At 49.6% G+C, this 23,550-nt stretch overlaps 1 protein-coding gene across 3 annotated transcripts; it reads left to right on the top strand.

The window, feature by feature from the left end:
- Nucleotides 1–376: 376 nt before the first annotated feature.
- Nucleotides 377–21,817, top strand: Dnajb12 (DnaJ heat shock protein family (Hsp40) member B12). Of its 3 annotated transcripts, none has more exons than XM_076834524.1 (9): nucleotides 377–613; nucleotides 11,201–11,381; nucleotides 12,565–12,710; nucleotides 14,734–14,919; nucleotides 15,035–15,114; nucleotides 15,874–15,983; nucleotides 17,953–18,125; nucleotides 18,748–18,845; nucleotides 19,949–21,817. In XM_076834524.1, exons 1-9 carry the CDS (start codon nucleotides 481–483, stop codon nucleotides 19,976–19,978), a joined length of 1,137 nt encoding a protein of 378 aa, XP_076690639.1. In that variant the 5' UTR covers nucleotides 377–480; the 3' UTR covers nucleotides 19,979–21,817. The 3 variants fall into 3 exon arrangements, with proteins under 3 accessions (XP_076690639.1, XP_076690641.1, XP_076690640.1); XM_076834526.1 differs by having other exon boundaries at nucleotides 18,748–18,893; XM_076834525.1 differs by having other exon boundaries at nucleotides 18,748–18,899.
- The last annotated feature ends 1,733 nt before the right edge of the window (nucleotides 21,818–23,550 follow it).

The raw sequence follows: 23,550 nt of genomic DNA, 5'->3' as shown, positions 1-23,550 counted from the left end.
CCTCTATTTTCCTTCTTAGTGTTTGTCACTATCTGAATGTATCTGTTTACTAGATGTCTCCCCATTCCCTACACATTCTAGAATGTAAGCTCCATGGGGGCAGGGCCTTTGTTTAGTTCACTATTGTATCCCCCATCACATAAACGTGCCTGGCAAATTGTGGATACTCAGTAAATATTTATTCGTCTCAAACGCATAGTTTTTCCACCAACAACGTGCAAGCACATTCAAGGCTAAAGACCTCTGGAACACCTCTAGGGCTCTAGTTTGTGCTGTTAATACCTAAAACAAACGTCCCTCTCTTAGATGACATACGGTAGCCTTTCGCCCTCGCTCGACTCTCACTCAAATCTTCGGAAAGGAGGGGCGGAGGGTTTATGTCATCATTCTGCGCCGGCCTGACCCGCGACGCGCCGGCGGCTGGCGCAGCCCTTCGCTTGCCGGGCCTCCCCCTCCCTGGTTCCGCGCTCTGGTTCCGCCATGGAATCCAACAAGGATGAAGCCGAGCGCTGTATCAGCATCGCCCTCAAGGCCATCCAGAGCAACCAGCCCGACCGGGCACTCCGCTTCCTGGAGAAGGCACAGCGGCTGTACCCGACGCCCCGAGTTCGCGGTGAGTGTGAAGTACCGGAGAGGCAGAGGGGGACATTAGAACTGATGGGGGGAATGCGGGAACGGACCGACGGGAGCAGTTGGCGGAGGGGGAGGGGTGGCGAGGCGCGGCTACGCCTGCGCAGTGAGGCACGCAGTGGCTGCTGGGAGCTGTAGTCTTTCTGTCCCGCGCCTCTGCGAGATGCTGGACACCTGAAGACAGGGGAGGTCTGGACGTCACCTTTCGGGGTGCTTGCGGATCCCTCTGGGATTTGAGGTTTTCTAGCGTGAGATGGCACCGACAGTGCTAGCGAAGGGAACTCACCTGGAAGCGAAATCGAACTACTTTTCCCAAGGGGCCGTTCGGTGGCTCAGGGCCAGTTGCCGGCCTGGGAAATAATATAGTTCGGGAAAATAAACATGAGTGCTGAGAGAGGGAATGGGTTCTGGAGAGCGAAAGACTTCCGCCCTCTGGGCGCCCTGGAAAGGCGCCTACATGTGTCCAGTCGCTCCCACGTCTCCAGTCAAGGGCCAGGGACCACCTTCCGAAACAAGAGCCTGCCAGTTGTCACCCACTCCACTGCACCTCCAGCGGCCTGTCCTGAGGCCCAGCTCCCTCTGCCTCCCGCAGCCTCTTCACCCGCCGATGAGATTCGGGGTGGATGACTTGTTGGAGATTTGCTGGCCTCCACCACCCCACAACCCACCTTCACTCCCAGCCGGCCGTCAATGGGCCGTCGTATGGACTGCCAAGGCTGCTAAGAGGCCCAGGACTGAGGCCTCCCAAATACTGAGGTGGTCTCTACTTCTCACCACCTCATTTTACCCGGAGCCACTTCATCTTCTTTTTCTTTAAGTTCTCGTAAAGGTTTTTCATAATACAAACTGAAAAGTAGAAAGGCATGGGGTTTCATGCCTGTGATTACTACTAGGTAAACTATCTGGTGTTTATTGGCACTCAGAAGGCCCATCCTGACTGCTACTGTAGGACTTTTCTGAGCTTGGGCTCCTCTCCTAGAAGATTAGAGAGTTAGCTCAGATAATGTGAATAACAGCACTACTTATAGAGCTTTTCTGTGTAGGAAGGTCTTGTACATGTGTTTTTGTCACTTGAACCTCCCCCTGTCAGGCAGTGCAGGATCATCATCTTTGTTCTATTGATAAGGAAACATCCCAGAGGTCAAGGACTTGCCTAAAATTACACAGCTAGAAATTGGAAAGCTCTGCAACTCTATAGACGTTAATTAAAGGAATGGAATGAAATCGAAGGAGGAGCATTCAGCCTCCTCAGCCTCCCTACTTACAGTGTGAAATGGAGAAAGGGGAAGGCTGCCAGAAGAGACAACCAGGAGCTCCTGAACTTTCCTCCCTTCTGACTTTCCAGGTTGATCTTTGGACTGTTTGCTTCCTCTTGGACAGGGCTTCAGTCTGTATTTGCCAGGACTCCTGAGATAACCTGCCCAAGGAGCTTCACTGTGTAATAAGTCACACTCTATAAGTGGGGAACATGTTGGAACAGAATTCCAGCTGTCCGAATTCTTTGTGATGCTGCTGGGGGCTTAGGAGCAGGCAGCTAAGAGAGGATGGTAAAAACAGAGCCAGTGGGTCATGTCAGCTGCAGGCTTCCTGTGCCAGTTCCAGAGCTTGGATGATTGTCCTTCTGGGGCTCAGCTGGAATTTGCTCAGGCACAAGTCACCTGCTGCATATTTGTGTTGTTTGTGCTCTTCTGAAAAGAGTATATGCCTTGTGAATCTGCATAGCCCTCACTTTGTACCACCTGAAGCCATGCACTGAGTTAGCAAGGACCTGGGGTTAATTTAGACTGGTGATGGGGAAATCCTAGTTTAAAAATATTAGGTGGTTATTTGTACTGGATGCTTTGAATTTGAGCTCATTCTAAATATTCATTCAGTGTAACAGGTTTTTGTTGAGGATCTTTTTTGATTTGTTTATATAAAGTCCAGTGCTTGATGCTAAATGGTATACCAGGATTGATAAAATGTGATCCCTCACCTCAAAGCACTTACAATCTAATGAAGGTGACAAACTTACAGGGAAAAAAAATATTTCAAGGCAAAAGATAATAAGTGTGACTAATAAAAATTAAGCACTGTGTTAGATGCCGAGGACTAAAAAATGGTCATGAAAGCCAGGCACAGTGGCACATACCTGTAATCCCAGCAACTCAGGAGGCTGAGGCAAGAGGATCTCAAATTCAAAGCCAGCCTCAGCAACTGAGTAAGGCCCTGAGCAGCTTAATGAGAGACTCTGTCTCAAAATAAAAAATAAAACAGGCTGGGGGTGTGGCTCAGAAGTTAAGTGCCCCTGGGTTTAATCCCTGGTACCATAAAAAAGAATGGTCATGAAAATCCAGTCCCTGCAACCCATGGACTCACAGTCTGTTGTGGAGGACAATCTCCTTAATAAAATTATAAGCACCATAGTGAGTAGTGCTGCCTTGCAAGGGCATACACATACTGTTACCTCACACAGGGAACAGCTTTAGGGAGTAAGACAGAGGCAGCATTTGAACTGTACTTTGAAGAAAGGTTTATACCGGGGGAACTTGGGGTAAGGCATGTTGGGAAGAGACATGGAGGCTGAATGTTGTAAGAGGTTTGGGGAAGGGAATTGGGCCTAGCAAGATTCAGAAGGTAGTGGAAGTGGGTATTTGTATATAGAGAGGATGCAGGTTGGAAAGTAACATGGGGCCAGATTGTGGAACTTCTTTTCTCCAGGCCAAGATATTTTCACTTCATTTTGTAGTTAGGAAACCATTGAAGTTTTTGTTGTGATTGGTTTTTTTCATTTTTTTTTTCGGGGGGGGGGTATCCCATGGATGGACTGGGGATGTAGCTCAGTGCTAGAGAAGTACTCTACCATTGAATTACACCCCCAACTGAGCCACTGAAGTTTTTGATGATGGGAATAAGGTAAGGTACTGTTCTTAAGAGAGAACTGCATAAAGGGTTAAGAGAGGGAAGAGATTCAAAGAAAACCAATTGGGAAACAATGGCTTTGTTTAGGTTAGAAGATATGAAGGCCTGAGATAAGGCAGTGTGGTAAAGATAAGGTCATTTGAAAGGCCTTGACAAACCTTAGTGTGAGAGAGAGGTGCTAAGGAGAATGAATCCTGCCTGAATGGCCAGGGAGAAACTCCAGCTGAAGAACTGGGCTAGAGAGAGGGGAGAGAGTGGCAGGGGCCTGTGGGATATTCCAAGGGAGCCATCAGCTTGGTTCCACATGAAAATCTGGTATCACCAGTTTGATGGAGCTCATTGCTGAGGTCACTGTGGGAGAGGGTAGAACATGGAGAAACAGTTACTTCCCGCACAACCAGAGCTGCACTTGCCTTTAGCCAGTAAGCTCCAGATAAGATGGAGCAACAGGAGGAGGCAGTCCCCGGAGAGGGCAGACAGCGCTGTAGCCATGGAGAGAGGTGTGTCAAGGAGGAGGTGAGCAGTGCTGTCAGATGCTGCTGTGGGAAAAGGTCAAGTTTAGAAGTAAACGGAGAAGGATTGAGAGCCTGAGAGAGGCTGGTCTTGGAGAAGTAGAAGGACAGATGGAGGGATCAGTGGGGAGAGGAGACTCAGAGGACCTTGAAGGGTAAAGGGACCACACAATGTTGGCTTTCTCAGTGAAGAGGATGTGTGGAGACTTAACTCCTGTTGTGTGAGGTAGGACAGGGAGGCATCAAGGACTGGACAGTTGCATTGCTTAGCAGTAGCCAGACAATAAGCCAGGAGGTCACAGGCAAGGGTAATAGAGCCAGTTAGTCCTTTTTGGGGAGTTTCTATCTAGCACCTGGCTGCCTGGTAAGCACTGGCTTTGCTTGAGGCTTCGCAAAAATGGTGGAAGGTCCCAAGTGTCCCAGGGAACTTTTGAAAACATCTGTAGGCTTCAGATGGAGGGATCAGGGGGAGAGGAGACTCAGAGGACCTTGAAGGGTAAAGGGACCACACAGTGTTGGCTTTCAATGTTGGCACACAAAGAGAAAGGTCATGTGGATGATCTAATGATCTCTAATGTTCCTTGCAGCTTAGGCTGCCTGAGATTCTACGAAATAGCCATCTCGAGTCCAGGCTAAGTCAGGAAGGCCAGCTCACCAAGAAGAGAGGATTGGTAGCTGAGGGGCTTGGGAATTCAGGTCTAGGTATGAGAGATAATTCTTCTACTGCTGAGATCCAGGATGGGGTTGTCATTTACGTCAGTCACCCTTCACCAGACTCTGTGCACTCAGCCCTTCCCTTCACTTTTATTCTACTGAATATTATTTTCCCCTCAGAGAAGCCCTACAAGGGCAGGACTCGTGTCTTCACTAAGGAATTAGACAACTTGGCAAAGACACACAGCTGAGTAGCAAAGAACCCGAACTGTCGTCACCAATTCCAAGCTCCTTCCCCACTCTGACCTCTTTCTTTGACTCACCTTGAGCACTGTAGGTACATGAATCTGGAAACTCAGCTACTTACCTCAACAAACAGGTAATGCGGAGTGTTTGCCAGGTGTCTTGGTGAGTCTTGCACATGCCTGTGCTCCTTTACTCTGAGTCTTGTGAGAAAGGTGTAACTTTGCCTAGAGAAGCTGAGTTAACTTGTCCATGACCCTGCTAGTGACAGGTCCAGGTCTGATCTAGCCAGGCTGTCTGACTCTCTGGTCTGGATTTGAGAAGGGGCAGCCCCTGGTGGCTTTGGCCATGGACACCCTCCCATCTCCACCTCAGCTGCCACCTGTCCACCACTTTGTTATCTTCCTCTGATGTCCCATGGTTTTACTGGGAAAGGGCAGAGCCAGGGTTAATGTTAAGCTGTCTCTTAACTCTTGTGACATTTCCTGTCGGCCACTGTGTTATGAAGGAGGTAATAATGAGTCATGGTGAGAAAGTCACTTGTCACAGGCCTGGAAGAAGGGGTGTTCAGGCTACAGGAGAGACCTGCTTGCCATCAGCTAGAAAGCCAACTCAAGCAGGAGCCTCCCGTGTGGGCTGGAGCACATCCATTCCCCTTTAGGCTTTCTGCAGTATAGGGAAATTAGAGTGGCTGACTCTGGGTAACTGCCCTAAACAGTTTCAAGTATCTTCCCTGAGAGGTGCTAGAGAGAGCCCATCCTGTCTCCTAACTGAGGTTCCTGCATGTCATTGCAGTTGGATAACTGGTTGTGTTGCTCTGAGCATGTCAGGCTCAGCCTGGACCATTGACATTTCTAGAGAAATCAAAGTAAGCAACTTCTTTAAAAGCCCTAGAGACCAGCAAACTAGCTCTTCCCTCTGTCCCATTTGGACTGGCATCTCTTCATCTGTTGGTTTCTTCCTTCACCATGCCCTGGTATCTGGCATGGAGCCTGTCATCTGGGACAGCCTGAAGTCTCGTGGCACAGAGCCTGCTGAGTGCCGAGACTTAGCTTTCTAAGCCTTGGTGCTGCCCCAACACGTAGGTCCCCTCCCCTGTCTGGCCATCCTGCTCCCATGGTCACTTTATCAGCCCAGGTCATGATATTAGCAGCTACTGCTTTTGAGCTTGACTCTGTGCCAGTCTCTATACCAAGTGCTTATACACATTATCTTTTTCCCACTTTGTTCACCTTAGGAAGAAACTGAGATTCAGAGAGAACTCTGAGATCATCTAGGGTTATACAGCTAATAAGTGGCAAAGCTGTAAGTTGAATCCGGGCCTTTCCCTGTAGGTGGAATGACTTTGCTGGAGATGGTGCCCCATCAGACACGTGTGGTCCAGGATAGCTTAAGAGCAGGGCTCCTGAGGTTTAAATGCACTTTGCCACTTATTTTAGATTCTTCCTACAGTGAGGTAGCAGTAGGTAATAAGACCTACCTTCTGAGGCTGTTGTGACAATTAAATAAGCTACTATGTATAGAGCACTCTGACATCCCTGATACCCAGTGAGCGCTCAGTGATAAAAGTGATTATTAGTCTGGGTGCAGTGGCGCATGCCTGCAATCCCAGCAGCTCTGGAGGCTGAGGCAGGAGGATCACGAGTTCAAAGCCAGCCTCAGCAACTTAAGGAGGCCCTAAGCAACTCAGTGAGACCCTGTCTCTAAATAAAATACAAAGTAGGGCTCGGGGTGTGACTCAGTGGTTGAGTGCCCTTGAGTTTAATCCCTGATCCCCCAAAAAAGTGATTATTAGTATTGCTTCTCTCTGAGCACCTTGCCAGGATATGCTGTAGGAGCCCCTGTTCCCCCATGCTGCACAAACCCTGCCTTCAGCTCCTGTGTTTGGATTTCCCAACTTCCGACTCAGCAAGACCGGAAAACCTGCTCTTCCCTCTGTCCCATCTGGACTGGCATCTCTTCATCTGTTTGTTTCTTCCTTCACCATCTTCTGGTGCCTGGCAGTGAGGCAGCCAGCGGTGGCTCAGGGTACAGCGAGCCCTGTTGCTCTGTTCCCAGCAAACCCTGTTCCAAGGCCCTGGGTGGGGCCCAGGTGTGTTGCAGTGGAAGGCTTCTGACATCCAGAACAGGGCTGTGAGCCTGGAAACACCTGGGAAGGAAGCAGGGCCCTAGACTGGACTGTACCCCCATCCTTCTTCAACACAGAAGTGTCTCTGGGTCCTGGTGGATCCAGGTTCCTGGTTTCTTAGGAGCCTGTCAAAGGCTTTGGGGTTTACTACTCTGGGCACTGGCCTGGCATGCCTGGGGATTTCTGATTTTATGACAGTCATAAAAGGGTACAAGGAACTTTTTGGGGCCTTCCTCACTGAGTCGGCAGGAACCAGGGACTTGGATTTGCATAACCATAACCCTGTCTGAGGTTAACCATGAATCCCCTGTATAGACCCCCAAACATTGAGTGGACATTTGACTTGACCAGCCATTTGAAAAATGTAACAACAGCAAGTTGGAAGTGCAGGTATTTTTCCTGTATCTCCCACTGTCCCTGGCCCCTGGGCAAACTTACTTCCCCTGTCCCTATTCACTGTTTAGAGATTATCTCCAGGAATCAGCCTTCCTACCCAGTCCCACTGAATCAGACAGGTCTGCTAAATAGGTCCCCACTGCAGAGGCCTCACCTTCTTGGCACTCAAAACAATACATCTGTTGGAGATTGCTTTGGGATTTAAAAAAATCTGAAGGATTAATGGTTTGATTTTTTTTTCTTATTCTTTTTTTTTTTTTTTTTTAGTTGTAGATGGACATAATACCTTTATTATCTTTATGTGGTGCTAAGGTGCTGAGGATCGACCCCAATGCTTCACCCATGCTAGGCAAATGCTCTACCACTGAGCCACAGCCATAGCCTTGGTTTGTTTTTTTTTTGGTGAGTTAAAATTACCTAGGGGGCTGGGGTTGTGGCTCAGCTGTAGAGTGCTTGCCTAGCATGTTCAAGGCCCTGGGTTCAATCCTCATCACCACATAAAAATAAAATAAAATAAAGGTATTGTGTCCGACTACAACTAAAAAATAAATATTAAAAAACAAATTACCTAAGACTAGGGATGTAGCTCAGGGGTAAAGTACTTGCCTCACATGCATGGGAGGCCCTGAGCAAAAATAAACTTACATAAATAAAAGTGACCTATATTGTGTTATTACAACTGCATACTTGAAAAGGATTAAGATGATAAATTTCATATTATGTTTTTTACCACAGTAGGGGGAAAAAAACTCTTGTCATATCCTAAATTAAAAGGAAATAATATTTACGAATCTAAACCAGAAGCCTGGCTGGGTGGTGGTACATGCCTGTAATCCCAGTGACTCATAAGTCTGAAGCAGGAGGCTTGCAATTTGTTTTTTTTTTTAACATTTAGTTTTAGGCGGACACATTATTTTGTTTTTATGTGGTGCTGAGGATAGAACCCAGTGCCTCAGGCATGCGCACTACCACTGAGTCACAACCCCAGCCCCCAGGAGGCTTGCAATTTGAGGAAAGCCTCAGCAACTTAGTGTGACCCTGACTCAAAATAAAAGGACTGGGATGTAGTTCAGTGTTAAAGTGCTCCTTGGTTCAATCCCCAGTACTGTGTAATTAATCAGTCAAGCCAGGAGCCAGGCACAGTGGCACAATCTGTAATCCCACCTACTGAGGAGGCTGAGGCAGAAGAATCACAAGTTCAAGCCTGTCTCAAAATTTAAAAAAAAAAAGGGGCTGAGGAGTCAGCTCAATGATAGAGTACTTACCCACCATGTTCAAGGCCCTGGGTTCAATCTCCAGTACCACATGCATACAAAAAACCCTAGAAACATTGAACAGTTTATAACTCTGATGTACTATGTTAATAATTAATGACATTAAACAGCCTTTTTTAAAAAAACTAGGAAACATTAAAATTATCTTTCAACTTAGTTTTGTACTGATAGTATTAATTTAATATTAAAGCAATTTAGAGATCAAAGATAAAAATAGAAAACAAGCTCTTGCCTAGCATGCGTGAAACACTGGATTCAATCCCTAGCACCATATAAAAATGAACAAATAAAGGTATTGTGTCCACTACAATTTAAAAAAATAGAAAACAAGGGGGCAGTGCAAAGGATTGAATATTTTTGATATTCAAACATGGTGCAGAGAGAGAAATATATACAGACACTAGGTGTGATAGTGCACTCCGGTAATCCCAGTGACTCAGGAGGCTGAGGTAGGAGGATAGTCAGTGGGAGGCCAGCCTCAGCAATTTAGCAAGACCCTGAGTGACTTAGTGAGACCTGGTCTCAAAATGAAAATTAAAAGGTCTAGGAATGTGAGGCACTGAGTTCAATCCTCAGCACCACTAAAGAAAAAATAAAGGGCTGGGGATATAGCTCAGTTGGTAGAGTGCTTGCCTTGCATGCATAAGTCCCTGGGTTCAATCCCCAGCACCACAAAAAAAAAAAAGAAAAGAAAGAAAGAAAATAAAAAATAAAGATTTTGTGTCTATCTACAACTAAAAATGTGTTTAAAAAAAAAAAGGTTTGGGGGCTGGAGTGGTGACTCAGTGGTAAGAGTGCTCGCCTAGCATGCATGAGGCACTGATCCTCGGCACCATATAAAAACAAACTAATGTATCCACCTAAAACTAAAGAAGCATAAATAAATAAATATTTTTTAAAAAAAGGTTTGGGAATGTAACTCAATGATAAAGCACCTCTAGATTCAATCCCCTGTACTCCCCACAAAAAAGTATACAGAATTGAATGAGTTTAGTAGGAAAAAGTCTGCATTAAAGAAAGAAGTGCAGAGAAAAACCAAAGAAATGCATTGAAAAAAATAATAGTAGAGTTAAATGAACTCTAAACCAAATATTGAAGGATTTATTGATAAAACTCAACGTGTTTTGTTTTTTTCATGGTTTTTTGTTTTTCAGTATTGGGGATTGAAACCAGGGCTGCTGAGCTACATTCCCCAGCTCTTTATTTTATAAAGAGCACCCAAGTAGCTGTGATTACAGGCTACTGTGGCTAGACCAAGTATGTGTTTTGAAAAGACTCTCAGAATATAAAATTTTCTGCTTACATTTATTAAGAAAAAGAATAGAGGGGCAGGGATTGTGACTCAGTGGCAGAGCACTTGCCTCACACGTGTAGGGCACTGGGTTCCATCCTCAGCACCAAATTTTTTTTTAAAAATAAGCAAAATAAAGATATTGTGTCCATGTAAATTTTTTTTAATTAAAAAAAAAAAAAGACCAGAAACTGGGTCCCTGTCATTCTAGTGATTCAGGAGGCTAAGGCAGGAGGATCCCAAGTTTGAGGCCAGCCTGAGTAACTTAGACCCTGTCTCAAAAGAAAAACAAAAGGCTGGGTTTGTGGCTCAGTGGCAGAGTGCTTGTAGAGAGGCATGTGGGAGGCCCTGGGTGGAGGTCCTGGGTTCAGTCCTAGTACTACAGAAAAAAGAGGAGATGTATAAATACACACACACACACACACACACACACACACACACGTATTCACATACACACCGAATATCTGAAAAATCAGGTTAGATTTATCTATGTATTATGTGGATCCCGACGTTAATTTTATTAATCAAATTAGTCCTGTTCCTGTAGGTCTGGGGATACTGACGCCCCCTCGGTTAGTGGTGAAACTGGAGGCGGAGAGAGCTGGCTGCAGAGCATTTGCCTGGCGTTTGTGAAGCCTGGCCTTGATCTCCAGCCCCACAAAAAAGAAAAGAAATAAATGTATACTTATTCATAAAAATATGTATATTTTTATTTGTTGTTTAAAAAAAAATTGTAGCCTTCCTGTTTCTGAGGACTGTGGCTCCTAAGCGCAGGCAGCTGTTCACCAGCACCCACTGGCTGAGAAGGGAAAGGACGTCGAGCTTTGCCCAGAGGGCAGCGGGTGGGATGCAGGGTGCTGGTCTCTCCCTTGGGACAAGGAGGCTGCAGCCCTGCTGAGCAGGAGCCCCCAATGGTTTCTTTTCTTTCTTTTTTTTTTTTTTTTAAGAAGAAGGGAGAGGTGTCCTCTGTCAAGGAAGGACATCTTTTTTTTTTTTTTTAAAGAGAGAGAGAGAGAGAATTTTTTAATATTAATTTTTTAGTTTTCGGTGGACACAACATCTTTGTTTGTATGTGGTGCTGAGGATCGAACCCGGGCCACAGGCATGCCAGGCGAGCGCGCTACTGCTTGAGCCACATCCCCAACCCCCAATGGTTTCTTTCCTTGCGCAGCTCTGATCGAGTCCCTAAACCAAAAACCACAGTCTGCCAGTGACCAACCCCCACCCACAGAAGCAACCCACACCACCCACAGGAAAGCAGGTGCGACTGACGCCCCCTCGGCCAACGGTGAAGCTGGAGGAGGAGAGAGCAGCAAAGGCTACACTGCAGAGCAGGTGGCAGCAGTGAGAAGGTAGAGGCCTGCGCACCAGCTTGTGGGTACTGGGGACACTTCCTGCCAGGGAGGGCTTCCTATAAGCCGTCTCTCACTTCTGTCCAGGGCCTGGATGGGGCCTGGGAAGGTCTTGGAGGTCGGAAAAGGTTCAGCCTTATTTCCCACAAGGCCCTAAAATGTATGGAAGCCAGGGCCCCATTGTCTGCCCCACCCCCAGACGGCCCACACAGAGCCTGGAAATGCTGACTCTGTCATCTTCCCCTGCCACTGGCCAGGAGGGCCCAGGCCTCTCTACAAGCTGTTTGTTACACAGATTGAAGCCTGGTCTCTCCAGATTCTCCCCCACCCACACCCCCATCCCCAACAAAGACCTTCTAGACAGATCCCATGGGGTGAAGTGGAGGCAAAAGGGGCAGGCCCTATGCAGAGCAGCTCATTGCCAGGCCGCAGACCATTCGGCAAGGTTTCTCAGGACAGAGCCTCCAGCCTCACTCTCCCCACCAGCTTGCCTCAGGTGGGGTGGTGCTTCTACCTCCCAGCAAGCTGGGACAGGGGCTCATCCTGTGGTGACCAAGCATGACTGTAGTTTACTATAAACCAGGCAAGGCTTTAACCAGACAAGCCTAATCAAAAACCATAGAAACTAACGCAGGAGGAGCTGGAATGCTTAGAGAAAGCCAAGACCAGAGACCTTCGGGGACCCAGAAAGTAAGAATTGATAGGACAGAAATAGGGTTTCTTCAGTGCCCAGTTCCTCAGGTAAATGGGCATCTGCCATTGCTGGCCTTTATGTTCCCACTCCAGAATTCCAATTGCCAAGAGAGTACAGTTGGCTGAGCTCAGAACACACCTGCCCTTGGATGACAGATATTGACAGTCCTTCCAAGGTGGCCTCCAGCGGGGGAATTGTTAGCAGAAGGGAGATTGACGCTCGCCTGGCCAAAGACAGCAGCTGCCCCTCCCAAGTCCTAAGTGTATTCTCGGTGTTTCCAGAGGGCCCCACCCAGCTCCCCACCCCAGCTGGAACTCCCCTGTCCCTGAAGTCAGACGGCTGACCCAGAGGAACCACTGACCATGCTCTGCTTCCCTTGGGGGGTGGCACTCAGACCTGGACGCCCATTGCTGCCTGTTCTTCTCCCACCTTACCTCATGGCTCTGAGCCCACAGAGGGCACCCACTCCCGCTCTTCTCCATCCCCCAGGGTCAAGCAGTGTAAGGATTACTACGAGATCCTGGGGGTGAGCCGAGGAGCCTCAGATGAGGACCTGAAAAAGGCCTACCGCAAGTTGGCCCTCAAATTCCACCCTGACAAGAACCACGCACCTGGTGCCACCGAAGCTTTCAAAGGTGAGCTAGCCCTGGCACCCTGGCACTTTGGTACTTTTATCTTCTGTCCATGGAACACAGGGCCAAGACAGCTTTCCCATTAAGGGGGTGGGCAGAACGAAGTGATCTCGGGCTCCCTTCCACAGGCTCGGGAGCTGCTTCCTGAGGTCACAGTAGCCACCTCTAGCCAGGTCGTTTTTTAGAACTTATATAGTTCCATTCTGCTTCCCCATTGTCATCCCATGTTTTATAGAAGTAAGAGAATTCTAGTAGTTTCTATAAGATCACACATTGACTCGGGAAGGAGCAGCTTCCTATGGTAACAGCTTCCCTGTGCTGAGGGAAGAGGCCTCTGACCTGGTGGCTTCAGTACCAGCAGCCACAGCCAACTACACACACACACACACACACACATCTTGAGGGCCTACGGTGGGGGCATGACGGCCTTTCTGTCCTCAGAGCCCATTGAATTCCACAGTGGGTGTGTCACTTCTGGCCAGAATCATAATTCATTTAGATTTTCATTTAACCTATGAAGCACACATGCGCACTGACTCCAGGCCAGCCCTGTGTTGGGATACTGCAGTTTCTCATTACCCCGTTGTTCCTTCGCTCTGAAGAGTGTGGTGACCAGCCCCACCTGGTGCTGTGCTGTCAGTACTGGGGCCAAGCCAGACTTGGTGGTGCACTCCTGAAATCCCAGCGATTCTGGAGACTGAAGCAAGAGGATCACAAGTTCAAGACAGCCTCAGCAACTTAACAAGGCCCTAAGCAATTTAGTGAGACCCTATCTCAAAAAAGAAAAATGGGCTGGGGATGTGGCGTAGTAGTTAAGCATCCCTGGGTTCAAAAATAAAGTCAGTAAGTTCTGAGTCAAAACCATAGTCGGTTGAGGAGCCTGTGCCAGAGCAGACCTGGCACACCATCTCCCAGGGGCCTGCCCCAGGGGAAGGAGGAGAGTGGGAGTGGGGCGGCAAGGTGGCCATGGGTGATGTGTCTCCATCCCTGAGTACTCCTGCAGCCGGCCCAGATGGGGACTGAGAGGCCAGACCTAGTGCTGGGGCCTTGTGAAATGGTAGGAGAGGGGAGAGGAAGACTCCACCCTCCTCCTTCCCAGGGGTTGCAGGCTGTGAAGCAGATGCAGCTGAGGCCATTGTTCCTAGCAACTGGGCAGCTGGAGGAGGAGGAGGAGAAGCAAGGAGGCTGAGGAGAGCCCAGAGCTGCAGGTCTTATGAACACAGGCTTCTCACCCAGGGAGCTCTGCTGAGGAGGCCTCAGGGCCAGGAAGGAAACAGTGGCTGGGGTCTGGACCCCAGGAATCAAGGACTCACCCCCTGCCATACCACCAACAGCAGAGGAGTCTCAACCAGACCCCAAGGATTTGGCCCTTGCAAGCGCCTCTCACCACTTTCCAGTTTACAAGGACTTACTGTGTCCATTTGGTCACTATGACTTCAAAAATATATTACCACCAGAAAAGGATGCCCTGGCCCTTGGGCACCTCGGGGGAGAAGAAGGAGGAAAGAGGGGCTTTGGTGGTTTCAAAAGATCAATGAGAATCCTAATTAGAATGAGTTATACTCCATGTATGTATAATATGTCAAAATGTACTCTACTGTCATGTACCTCTAAAGAGAACAAATTAAAAAAAATAATAAGGTCAGTGCGAAAACTTGAAGCAAGACACTTGGCTTTGACACCTGGCTCTGAGAACTCAGAGCTGGGTGAGTCACTTCACTTCCCTGAGCCCCACTTCTCTCGTTGGTAAAATGCAGGCAGGGCTGCTATTCAAAGTAATGGAGACAACACCTAGAAAGGACCTTGCTCCACCAGTGTCACCACGAGGAAACCCAGGAGTCCCAGTATCAGCCCTCCAGGCCGCCCACACCCCTTCCCCACAGGTGCCCAGCCAGCAGGCTTCCTGCAGCCCCACAGACTTCTGTTCCCTAAAGCCCCTCCTAAGCCCCTGAAAAAAGTGAGCACTGGGCTGCATGGCAGCCCCACCACACCCGCCCTTCAGCCCGGCCTTCCGTTCCCTCTCCAGCCATTGGCACGGCATATGCGGTACTTAGCAACCCGGAGAAAAGGAAGCAGTATGACCAATTTGGTGATGACAAGAACCAGGCAGCCCGACACGGCCACGGGCACGGGGACTTCCACCGTGGCTTTGAGGCTGACATCTCCCCTGAAGACCTCTTCAACATGTTCTTTGGTGGTGGCTTCCCTTCTAGTAAGTTCCTTCCCCTTCCCACAGCTAGGTCTCCCTGGGAGTGATGGTGGGAGACTAGGTCCACCCTCCCTTTCCCAGCAACCCCAGCTTCTAACTCAGTTCTTCTGACCCTCAGGTAACGTCCACGTGTACAGCAATGGCCGCATGCGCTATACCTACCAGCAAAGGCAGGACCGCAGGGAGAACCAGGGTGACGTGAGTGAAGCAGGGGCTAGAAGAGCAGGGAGTCCAGGCCCACCCCAGTTGCCCTCCCTCCCCGTTGCCCACAGGAAAGGCGGTGTGAAGCCTACCTGGGGAAACTTCTCCCCTGCAGACAGAGTCAAGCGTGAATAGCTTTTGTGCAGCCCACTTGTTCATAAGGCAAAAGTGGCATTTTCCAAGGAAGGGAGAGCTAGACTTTGTGAGAGAATTATAATGAAAACCAACATAGGTGCTTTTCAGCACTCTTGAAATGTACATAAAAACTATAAGTGTCCCAGCTACACCAGAGCCTGGGGCAGGTATTGCAAGATGAAGGCCAGCCTCAGTGACTTAGTGAGGCCCTAAGCAACTTTGCAAGGCCTTATCTCAGAAGTTAAAAATAAAAAGAGTGAGGATGTGGCTCAGTGGAAAATTGCCCCTGGGCTAGATCCCAGTATCCACGCCCCCCCAAAAAATGAAAGATATTTTTCAGAAAAGTATACATAGTGCAGCCTCCCTTGGCCCTACCTCCTGTTTTCAGAGGCAGCCCCTTGTGCTGATTTGTTGGTATTTTCTCACAAGTCATTGCATGTTACCTTGCTCTCTCTGGTGACTGCTTTTTTTTTTATCTGGGAAAGCTGCCGGGTGGAGGAGCTTTTGTATTTTGGACCTGTATTTGGAGGAGAGTGTGGTGTCATAACCACTGGGCTTCATTGTGTAGAGAAGCTGGTAGTGATCGTGACCAGCCGCATAATGGTTGACTTTTCCCTCCAGGGCGGGCTAGGGGTCTTTGTCCAACTGATGCCCATCCTCATCCTGATCCTCGTGTCAGCTCTCAGCCAGCTCATGGTCTCCAGTCCACCCTACAGTCTGAGCCCAAGACCGTGAGTACTGGATTCAGGTGGGGGGCGATGGGCAAACAAGGGCTTTGGAGTCTCAACCCTTACTAGGGGCCTTCCTGCGTTCGCATCCCGATCCAGCAAGTTCTCCATCACAACACAAAAAAGTGGTTCATAATCAAGAAAATAGACTGTTTCTGTTGATCTGAGCCTCTGAATTTTTTTTTTTAGGAACATAGCCCCCTAAGAAAATGCAGTGAAAGCTGGGCATAGTGACCCACACCTGTGCGGCTCAGGAAGCTGAGGCAGGAGGATCCTAAGTTCAAGGCCAGATTCATCAGCTTGGCTAGACTCTTAGCTACATAGTGAGGACTTGCCTCAGAATAAAAAATTAAAAGGATTAGGGATAAAGTACAGTGGTAAAGACCCTGGGTTTCATCCCCATCACCAAAAGAAAGAAAATGCGGTGAAAGCGTCAGACCTGTTCCCTCAACGCACACTCAGATTTTGACCTGTGATTTCAGAGACTTCATGGCTCCTCCTTCCCCATCTTATCTGCTGACCCTGAAATAACCTCTGCTCTTAGATGCTGGTTGAGGCCCTGACAGCCATGGAAAGGACAGGGACCCTAGACTCAGTGCAAGGGTAGTTTTGAACCCCATCTTCTCCACTGAGAGTTGTGAACCTAGATGCATAACCATAGTTTCCTCGTCCATAAAATGGGAATCGCAGCATCTACCCACTTGAGAAAATTAATGAGTAATACATATTAAATATCTGGCTCATTAGAAATGCTTAATGTTTTCGAGTGAATACTTGGTCTCACCTGCCAGTAGTGAGGTTGGTAGGTTAGTTGACCCTTTAAGATGTCCACTCCCGGACTAGGGCTGGGGCTCAGCGGTAGAGCACTTGCCTAGCACAGGGAGGCCTTGGGTTTGATCCTCAGCACCATGTAACAATAAATAAATAAAATAAAGGTATTGTGTCCAACTACAACTAAAAAGTAAATATATATATTTTTAAAAAAAAGATGTCCACTCCCCTCTCTATTCTCAGTCTTGGCCTAGTGTCTCATACATCGTGGGTACTTCTGTTTCTTGAAGCCCTCTGCTCCTACCCAGCACTGCCCTCTGGCCTGAAGGCAGGGGGTTGCAGGCTTCATTGCAGCCAGTAGAGGGCAGAATTCACTCAGTGAACCCATGGTAGCTGGCTCAGGCTCCAAGTGGCCAGATGCCAGCCCCTTCCCTGCAGCTGGAAAGATGAGGGGCTTCTATAGGATAGGCAGGGGCTATTCTCCCTGCAGCCTACAGAGCCCATGATTGGGGCTGGAAGGATACAACTCCTTGGAATCTTTCCTATCATATTTTGTTCCTGTGAGTTTTTTGTTTTGGTACTGGGAATTGAACCTCTTGCCTTTCACACACTAAGCACACATTCTACCACTGTACAATACCCCCAGCCCTATTATTTTTGTCTCAAAAAATATTATTTTTATTTTTTTGTAGTTGTAAATGGACAGCATACCTTTATTTTATTTATTATTTTTATGTTGTGCTAAGGATCAAACCCAGTGCCTCACATGTGCCACATCTGCCACTGGACTACAGCCCCAGCCCTATCCCTAAGAATCTAAACCTTAGACTGGAAGCTCCTGTAGAGGCAGGCAGGCTGTGGGCATTGATGTGTTAGGGGAACAGATGGGAAAATGGAAGCACACTACCTCTCCAATGTCACAGATCAGAGCTTCTCAGGAAGGGCTTTTCCCCAAAGGCCACAGGTTTTTCAATTGTGCTTAGAGGAAAGGCTTGCTGTATGCTGGTTGTCTGTGTGGCAGGGACACTCTGCCTTTACTGGAGACGTTTGTTTGGGGGAGCACATGAGTTCCTGCTGCAGAGTGGAAGGGAATCAGCTACTCCTGTGGCTGGCGGTACCTCCCAAAGTAGGCTCCACCATCCCTTGAGCTTCCCTGGGCCTGGCCCCTAGGTCCACTTTGCACTGGTATATTTCTGGCCAGGTCAGTGGGCCATGTCCACAGACGAGTCACAGAGCACCTGAGTGTTGTCTACTATGTGGCGGAGACCTTCTCTGAGGAGTACACAGGCTCCAGCCTCAAAACAGTTGAACGGAATGTGGAAGATGATTATATCGCCAACCTCCGAAATAACTGTTGGAAGGAGAAGCAGCAAAGTAAGTGTGTGTGTGTGTGTGTGTGTGTGTGTGTGTGTGTGTGTGTGCGCGCGCGCCACAGACTGTCTGGAAGGGTGGCTGATCACAAAGCTGGAGAACAGGGGAAGGAGAAAGCCCTACTCACCCATTTTCATGGGCCTGGCACCTGGTACTGCCCTGTGCCAGCTGCCTCCAAGCCAAGACCTGGACTCCACTCCTGTGTTCCCCTGGGGCTGAGAACCCAGGCCACCTGGTGATTTTCTCCAGGTCCTTTAAATCACTGCAATCAGCATGTCATTCTGGCTGCCAGGGATGAGTAGGTAGAAACAAATTAGAGAGCTCCTAACCTCCCACTGATTGTGCACCCTGGGCTATCTATGGGACCCTGGGGAAGTCTGACCAAGATAACAAGCTTTCACCCTGAATGGCCTCACCCATATTCTAAGGGAAGGGGCCTCTATCATCCCTCTCCAAGGGGGGGACCGTAGTCTGTTCCTCCAGGGTCTTCTCCCAGGGAAGCTAGCTCTGCCCAAGCTCCTGGGCCTGTACCAACCTTCTTCTTCCCCCAACAGGCCCAGGCAGGCCTTCTGGCAGACTCCAGGAGGTACTGAGTATGCCCTAACCCTTGTCCATTACCTTGCAGAGGAAGGCTTGCTATACCGGGCCCGCTACTTTGGTGACACAGATATGTACCACAGAGCACAGAAGATGGGAACCCCAAGCTGCAGCCGGCTGTCAGAGGTGCAGGCCTCCCTGCATGGATAGTCCTGGGCCAGCCACACCACCCAGGTCCAAGTATGAGCCAGGGCTGCCTCTGCCCTGCAACTCCTGGCAGCTTTGGCCTTGGTCATGAGGCAGAGGAGGTGGGGAGGGAGGAAACCTGGTGGTGATGGCAAAGACCCCTGTCCCAGCCTGACTTCCAGACCCCACAGACAGGACAGCTCTGGGGCCAGCTTGTTAACTGAGATCTTTTCAACCGTCCAGTCATTGTCTACCCTACCTCCTACACCCCACTTCCTTCTCTCGTTCTGGGGCTGCGTGGTGGAGCCCAATGCTGTTGCTCTTTTGTCTATTTCAACCATCAAGTCACCCCAACCCTTTCCCAAGTACAGCTGACTATTGCCTGTGCCCTGGTATTTAGGACACCAAATATTACAGGGCCCAAGACAGCCCCCACACCCACTGCCTGCCTGATGCCAGGAAGAACCATGTGCGAGTGGGTGGGCCTAGAGCCCTCCCTTCCCCATCCTTCCAGGCAGGAGGAAATGGAACAAGATGAATGGGCAGCCTGATTGTGGGCAGGAGAGGCCTGTGCGCCCTGACCACACCCCACTCCGGTGGGATTTCAGGCCCTCTCTCCAATGTTACTGCACCTGGTGTCTGGAAGCCACAGGCATCCGGCCCCGCCCAGGCATCTTGCCTGTGGTCTGAGGAAGGGAACGGGTCATGAGTTCACGGTCAAATGCATCCACTCAGTACAAAAGGGGTGGGAGAAAATGTGAGTTGCTGGGAATAGGCACCCACCTCCACCTCTGCATGTGAGTGATGGGCTCTGCTCCCAGTGCCCCTGACAGATAGCTTGCACCAGGCCTGAAGAAATGCAGGCAGAGCCGGTAGAGACTTCTGGGTATTGGGATCTTTCTTGTCCCCTCCTTTACCTGTCTCCCCTCCTCACAGATTCAGCTGCAGACTCTACTCTGTGCCCATTTGCTAGTGACTCCAGAGAGTGCAGCACACTGCAGCGGGGGCTGAGCCGGGCAGGGGCACTGTGCAAGGCGGGCTGCTTGTTTGCATGGGCTGAGGTAACTGTTAACCAGCTGACTGTTAACCACTCTCCTCCCCAGACTATGAAATCCCTGGAGAACTTTTGGTGACACGCACTGAGCCAAGGTGATGAACTGTATATTTAAGGAAAGACATACAAAGAAAAAATTAAAATGGAATTGGAGGCCGAACGCTGCACAACTGCCCTCTCTCTCACCCAGTAAATGCAGAAAGCTCTTAGGACAGACAGAAAACCTGCCAGGGGCTGCTTCCTTCCCTCCCAGGGCTGGCAGAGGCTCTGCATCAGCTCGCTCCTAGGATACAGAAACCATGGCAACGAAAGTAGAATGTAAAACTTGCAGCAAATGTCTGTGGGAAGGACTGGGGGAGGGGGTGCCCAACTGCCTCTCCTCCCCCTCTCAGGAGCCACCACCAGTCACCTCACAGGAGAAGCCAGGCAGAGGCATTGGCCAAGGATAGAGAGGAAGAAAGAAGGAAAAAACTCTCCATAGAATGTAACTTATAGATGCATGTATATGTATATATATATCTATTTATATGTAAAAAGGCATATATAAAGATATATATATATATATATACACACATAATAGAGTCTACTTTTTAAACTATGCAGGGATTGAGTTAAGCTGTTCAGATGATTTCCTCTGTGTTTCAGAAAACGAGGCCTGTTTGGGGAAGGCATCCTGGTCCTTCAAAAGCTAGACATTAGCCACAGCTGACGGCATAAGGAAAGTTGGGTCATAATGCTTTTAATGTCCCCTGCCCTGCAGCCCCAGCCTGTTTTTTGATGGCAGCAGTAATCATGATGGTATAAATCCATAGAAAACTTCTGAAGGTCACCAGATTTATGGTTAAGCTGGAGAGGAACAGCTGTGGGGGAAGAAAGTTGCCCCTAGGGGTGGGTACCAGGTCAGTATTGAGCCATGGTAGAGGCCCAGACAGCCTGCTGGGGTGAGGAGCACCCACTCAAGCTGCCCCACCTCTGCCTTTGGCCAGCTCAGGTGGGTTCTTTGTCCTTGTGTCCAGGAGCCCCTCAGCCAGTCCCCTGCCCATAGAACTGCAGGGCTTGGAGAGGTGCCAGGTTCTACATAACTACTTCCCCACCTGGGTTCCTACATGGGTTTTGCCTTATAGGTGCCACAGGGCACGGCTCCATCGTTGCCACTGGTTTTTCCTAAGTCATGCACCAAGAACTCCAGAAGACTCTTCTTCCAAGAGTCGGCCCAGGACCCCAGGGCAGCAGCCTGACTCATGAAGAAAAGTCAGTGCCTGTGGGCACCTCTGTCTTCACCCTCCGTGGACATGACTGCACCAGGCCTCCTCGTGCACACTCGATGAAGGATACACCTGAACCAGAATGTTTTTCTTACCCTCCCCTTCAGATGAGGATTTTTCTCAAAACAGTTGCTGCCAGAGAAAGGAGGGAGATTTTATTTATTCCCACATTTATACTGGGCCTTTTGGAATTGCGTTCTTCCCGAGCTTTCCTGTGGTGGTGGGCATGGTGTTGCGCCTGCCATCTTCCAAAGCCTTACTTCCCCAAGCTGCCAGCCATGCGGTGGCAACTGTCCTCCCCGAGTTTATCTTGGCTCTTTTTTAAAAGTACCCCAACAAATAGGATTTCTGCTGGGAAAGGAAGTTTGGTAAGGAAATGTCAAATCTGGTTTTTAAACAAGTTCGCACCCTGCAATGAAGTGGCCTCCCCGGCCCAGAGAGATCATAAGAACTGGATGCAGGCCAGAGTGCCCCACCCGAGGTGGCCCTGGTGCTCTGCCCCCACCATCCCGACCGTCTGGTCTTGGTAACTGTACCTAGACGGGCTGAGCCATGTGCAATAAGAACAGATCCTAAAGGATCCCCTGAGAAGCTGTATTTCTTGAATTAGAATTCTGAAATTGTACATCTATAAATATATGTTTATTATGTGATTGGCCGTGGTGGGTCTGCATGGAATAAGGGGACTGAGGTGGGGGGACCAGGCCCCTGTTGCTACTAATAGTGTCCAGCCTGTATAACATAGGAGTTCTCTTGCCCTCGTCCCTGGCCCAAGCTGTCAGCCACTTAGGTCACAAATGCTGTTCAGGACTGGCTCCACCCAGGCACAGGATAAGGGACTCTGGTAGCTGTAAGGGTGCAGAGCCTGGAGTCCCTGACACTGGTCCTGGGTGGGCACCTGGGCCTTGACCCCAACCCTCTGCTTTTCCTAACCAGCCCTCCAGTTCCCTCAGGACAGCTGCAAGCCTTGAACAAAGCATACCCAGAGTCTCCCCTCTCCCCAGCCTGGGGCTCTGGCCCACTTGGATCCAGAAGATGGGCCAAGTTCCCCAAGTTTTCTCAGCCATCCTGAGGAGGTTGGAAAAGTTGAAACTGAGGCAGCCCTAGGAGGCTCTCTGTGAATGAGTGGCAGATCTGCCCCAGTCTCCCAGAGACAGGGCTGGCGGCCCTGACTGGCGGGCCCAGGCCCCTCCCGCTGTTGCACCAGCCAAAGACAGGCGGGCTGCCCGGTGGTGCCACCACAGCCTGAGAGCTCATTGGCTGTCCCCACCGGAGGTCACCGCAGCCTGCCCTGGCCTGCTAGCTGCCACTTGTTAACCACAGCTGACAGAGGCATTGCCAGGGCTACCCCCCACGCACCCACCCATCCCCTGCCCTCTCTGGGCAACTCAGCCAAAAGGGGTGGGACACAGTCTATTTGCAGCAAAAAGAGGCTTTGACAAGTGTGTCCCACCCACTGTCAGGTGGCAAAACAAGCCTCAGAGTCCAGCCAGGCTCCAGGGACCTGCCAGCTTATCTTCTTGTCCCATAGTGCCCAGGTCTAGGGAAGGAGCTGCTCCCGGGGCTGAAGAGCATTGGCCTGGCCTGACCATTGCTCCACACGATGCTAAGATGCTAGGGCTGTGGACGCAGTGTCCTAATTCCTACCAGACCCCATACCAAAGGAAGCCTACTTCCCAGAGCAGGAAGTTGAGGCTTGGGGGAGGGAAGATGACCCCAAGGGTCTAAAAGCTGTGCATGTCTTGGGGATCCGTGTAGCAAAGTGATCATTCTGCAAACATGAACTGCCAAGGATGGTCACACCTACTCTCCCAAATAGAATGGGTGGGGGGCCTGCATCCCCAAGGGTAGACAAGGGCGAAAAGGCCACAGGATAGCGGGCATTAGTCTGGGGTATACTGCCCATTCAGGCAGGTGTCCCTCTTGTCAATGACAGGTGTCCATCCTGGTCTACAGGGCAGCATCCCTGAGTCATCAACCAAGGAGGCAGCAGAGCAGACCGGCTGTCAGGTGCCCAGCTGGCCCGGTTCCATCCTGCTCAGCCATTTACTGGGTGAAGTTGAGCATGTCACTTGACCTACCTCTACTTCAATGTCCTCATCTGCAAAATGGCCAACCTCCTGGGGTAGCTGTGAGGAGTCAAGGTTCCGTATGAAGCACTTACAGTGTCGAGTGCAGTGAGCTCTTTTCAAGTGTTACTTGTCCTGTCAACAAAGCTTAACTGACACTGGGTGTCAAGACCCTTTCCAGACCTAACATCACAAAGGTGGCAGAGGAGCAGCCCTGCCTTGAGGAAATATGGAGGGGGAGGAGAAAAGGGACAAAGACCTCAGGGAACAGAAGACCCGTGGCATCTGGTGGGGGCGGGGTTGTTCAGTTCCAGGCT

This window comes from Callospermophilus lateralis, chromosome 15, assembly GCF_048772815.1.
Source record: "Callospermophilus lateralis isolate mCalLat2 chromosome 15, mCalLat2.hap1, whole genome shotgun sequence".
Lineage (NCBI taxonomy): Eukaryota > Metazoa > Chordata > Mammalia > Rodentia > Sciuridae > Callospermophilus > Callospermophilus lateralis.
Note: the sequence above shows the minus strand (reverse complement) of the source record. Positions and strands in the feature narration are given on the sequence as shown.

What these genes read in the sequence shown, in the direction of transcription:
- Dnajb12 (XM_076834524.1), top strand. Translation starts at nt 481, where the DNA reads ATGGAATCCAACAAGGATGAAGCCGAGCGCTGTATCAGCATCGCCCTC. An exon ending in CAGGTGGCAGCAGTGAGAAG is followed by an intron (nt 11,382 to 12,564) that starts GTAGAGGCCTGC and finishes TCCATCCCCCAG; the next exon opens with GGTCAAGCAGTGTAAGGATT. An exon ending in GCAGGGAGAACCAGGGTGAC is followed by an intron (nt 15,115 to 15,873) that starts GTGAGTGAAGCA and finishes TTTTCCCTCCAG; the next exon opens with GGCGGGCTAGGGGTCTTTGT.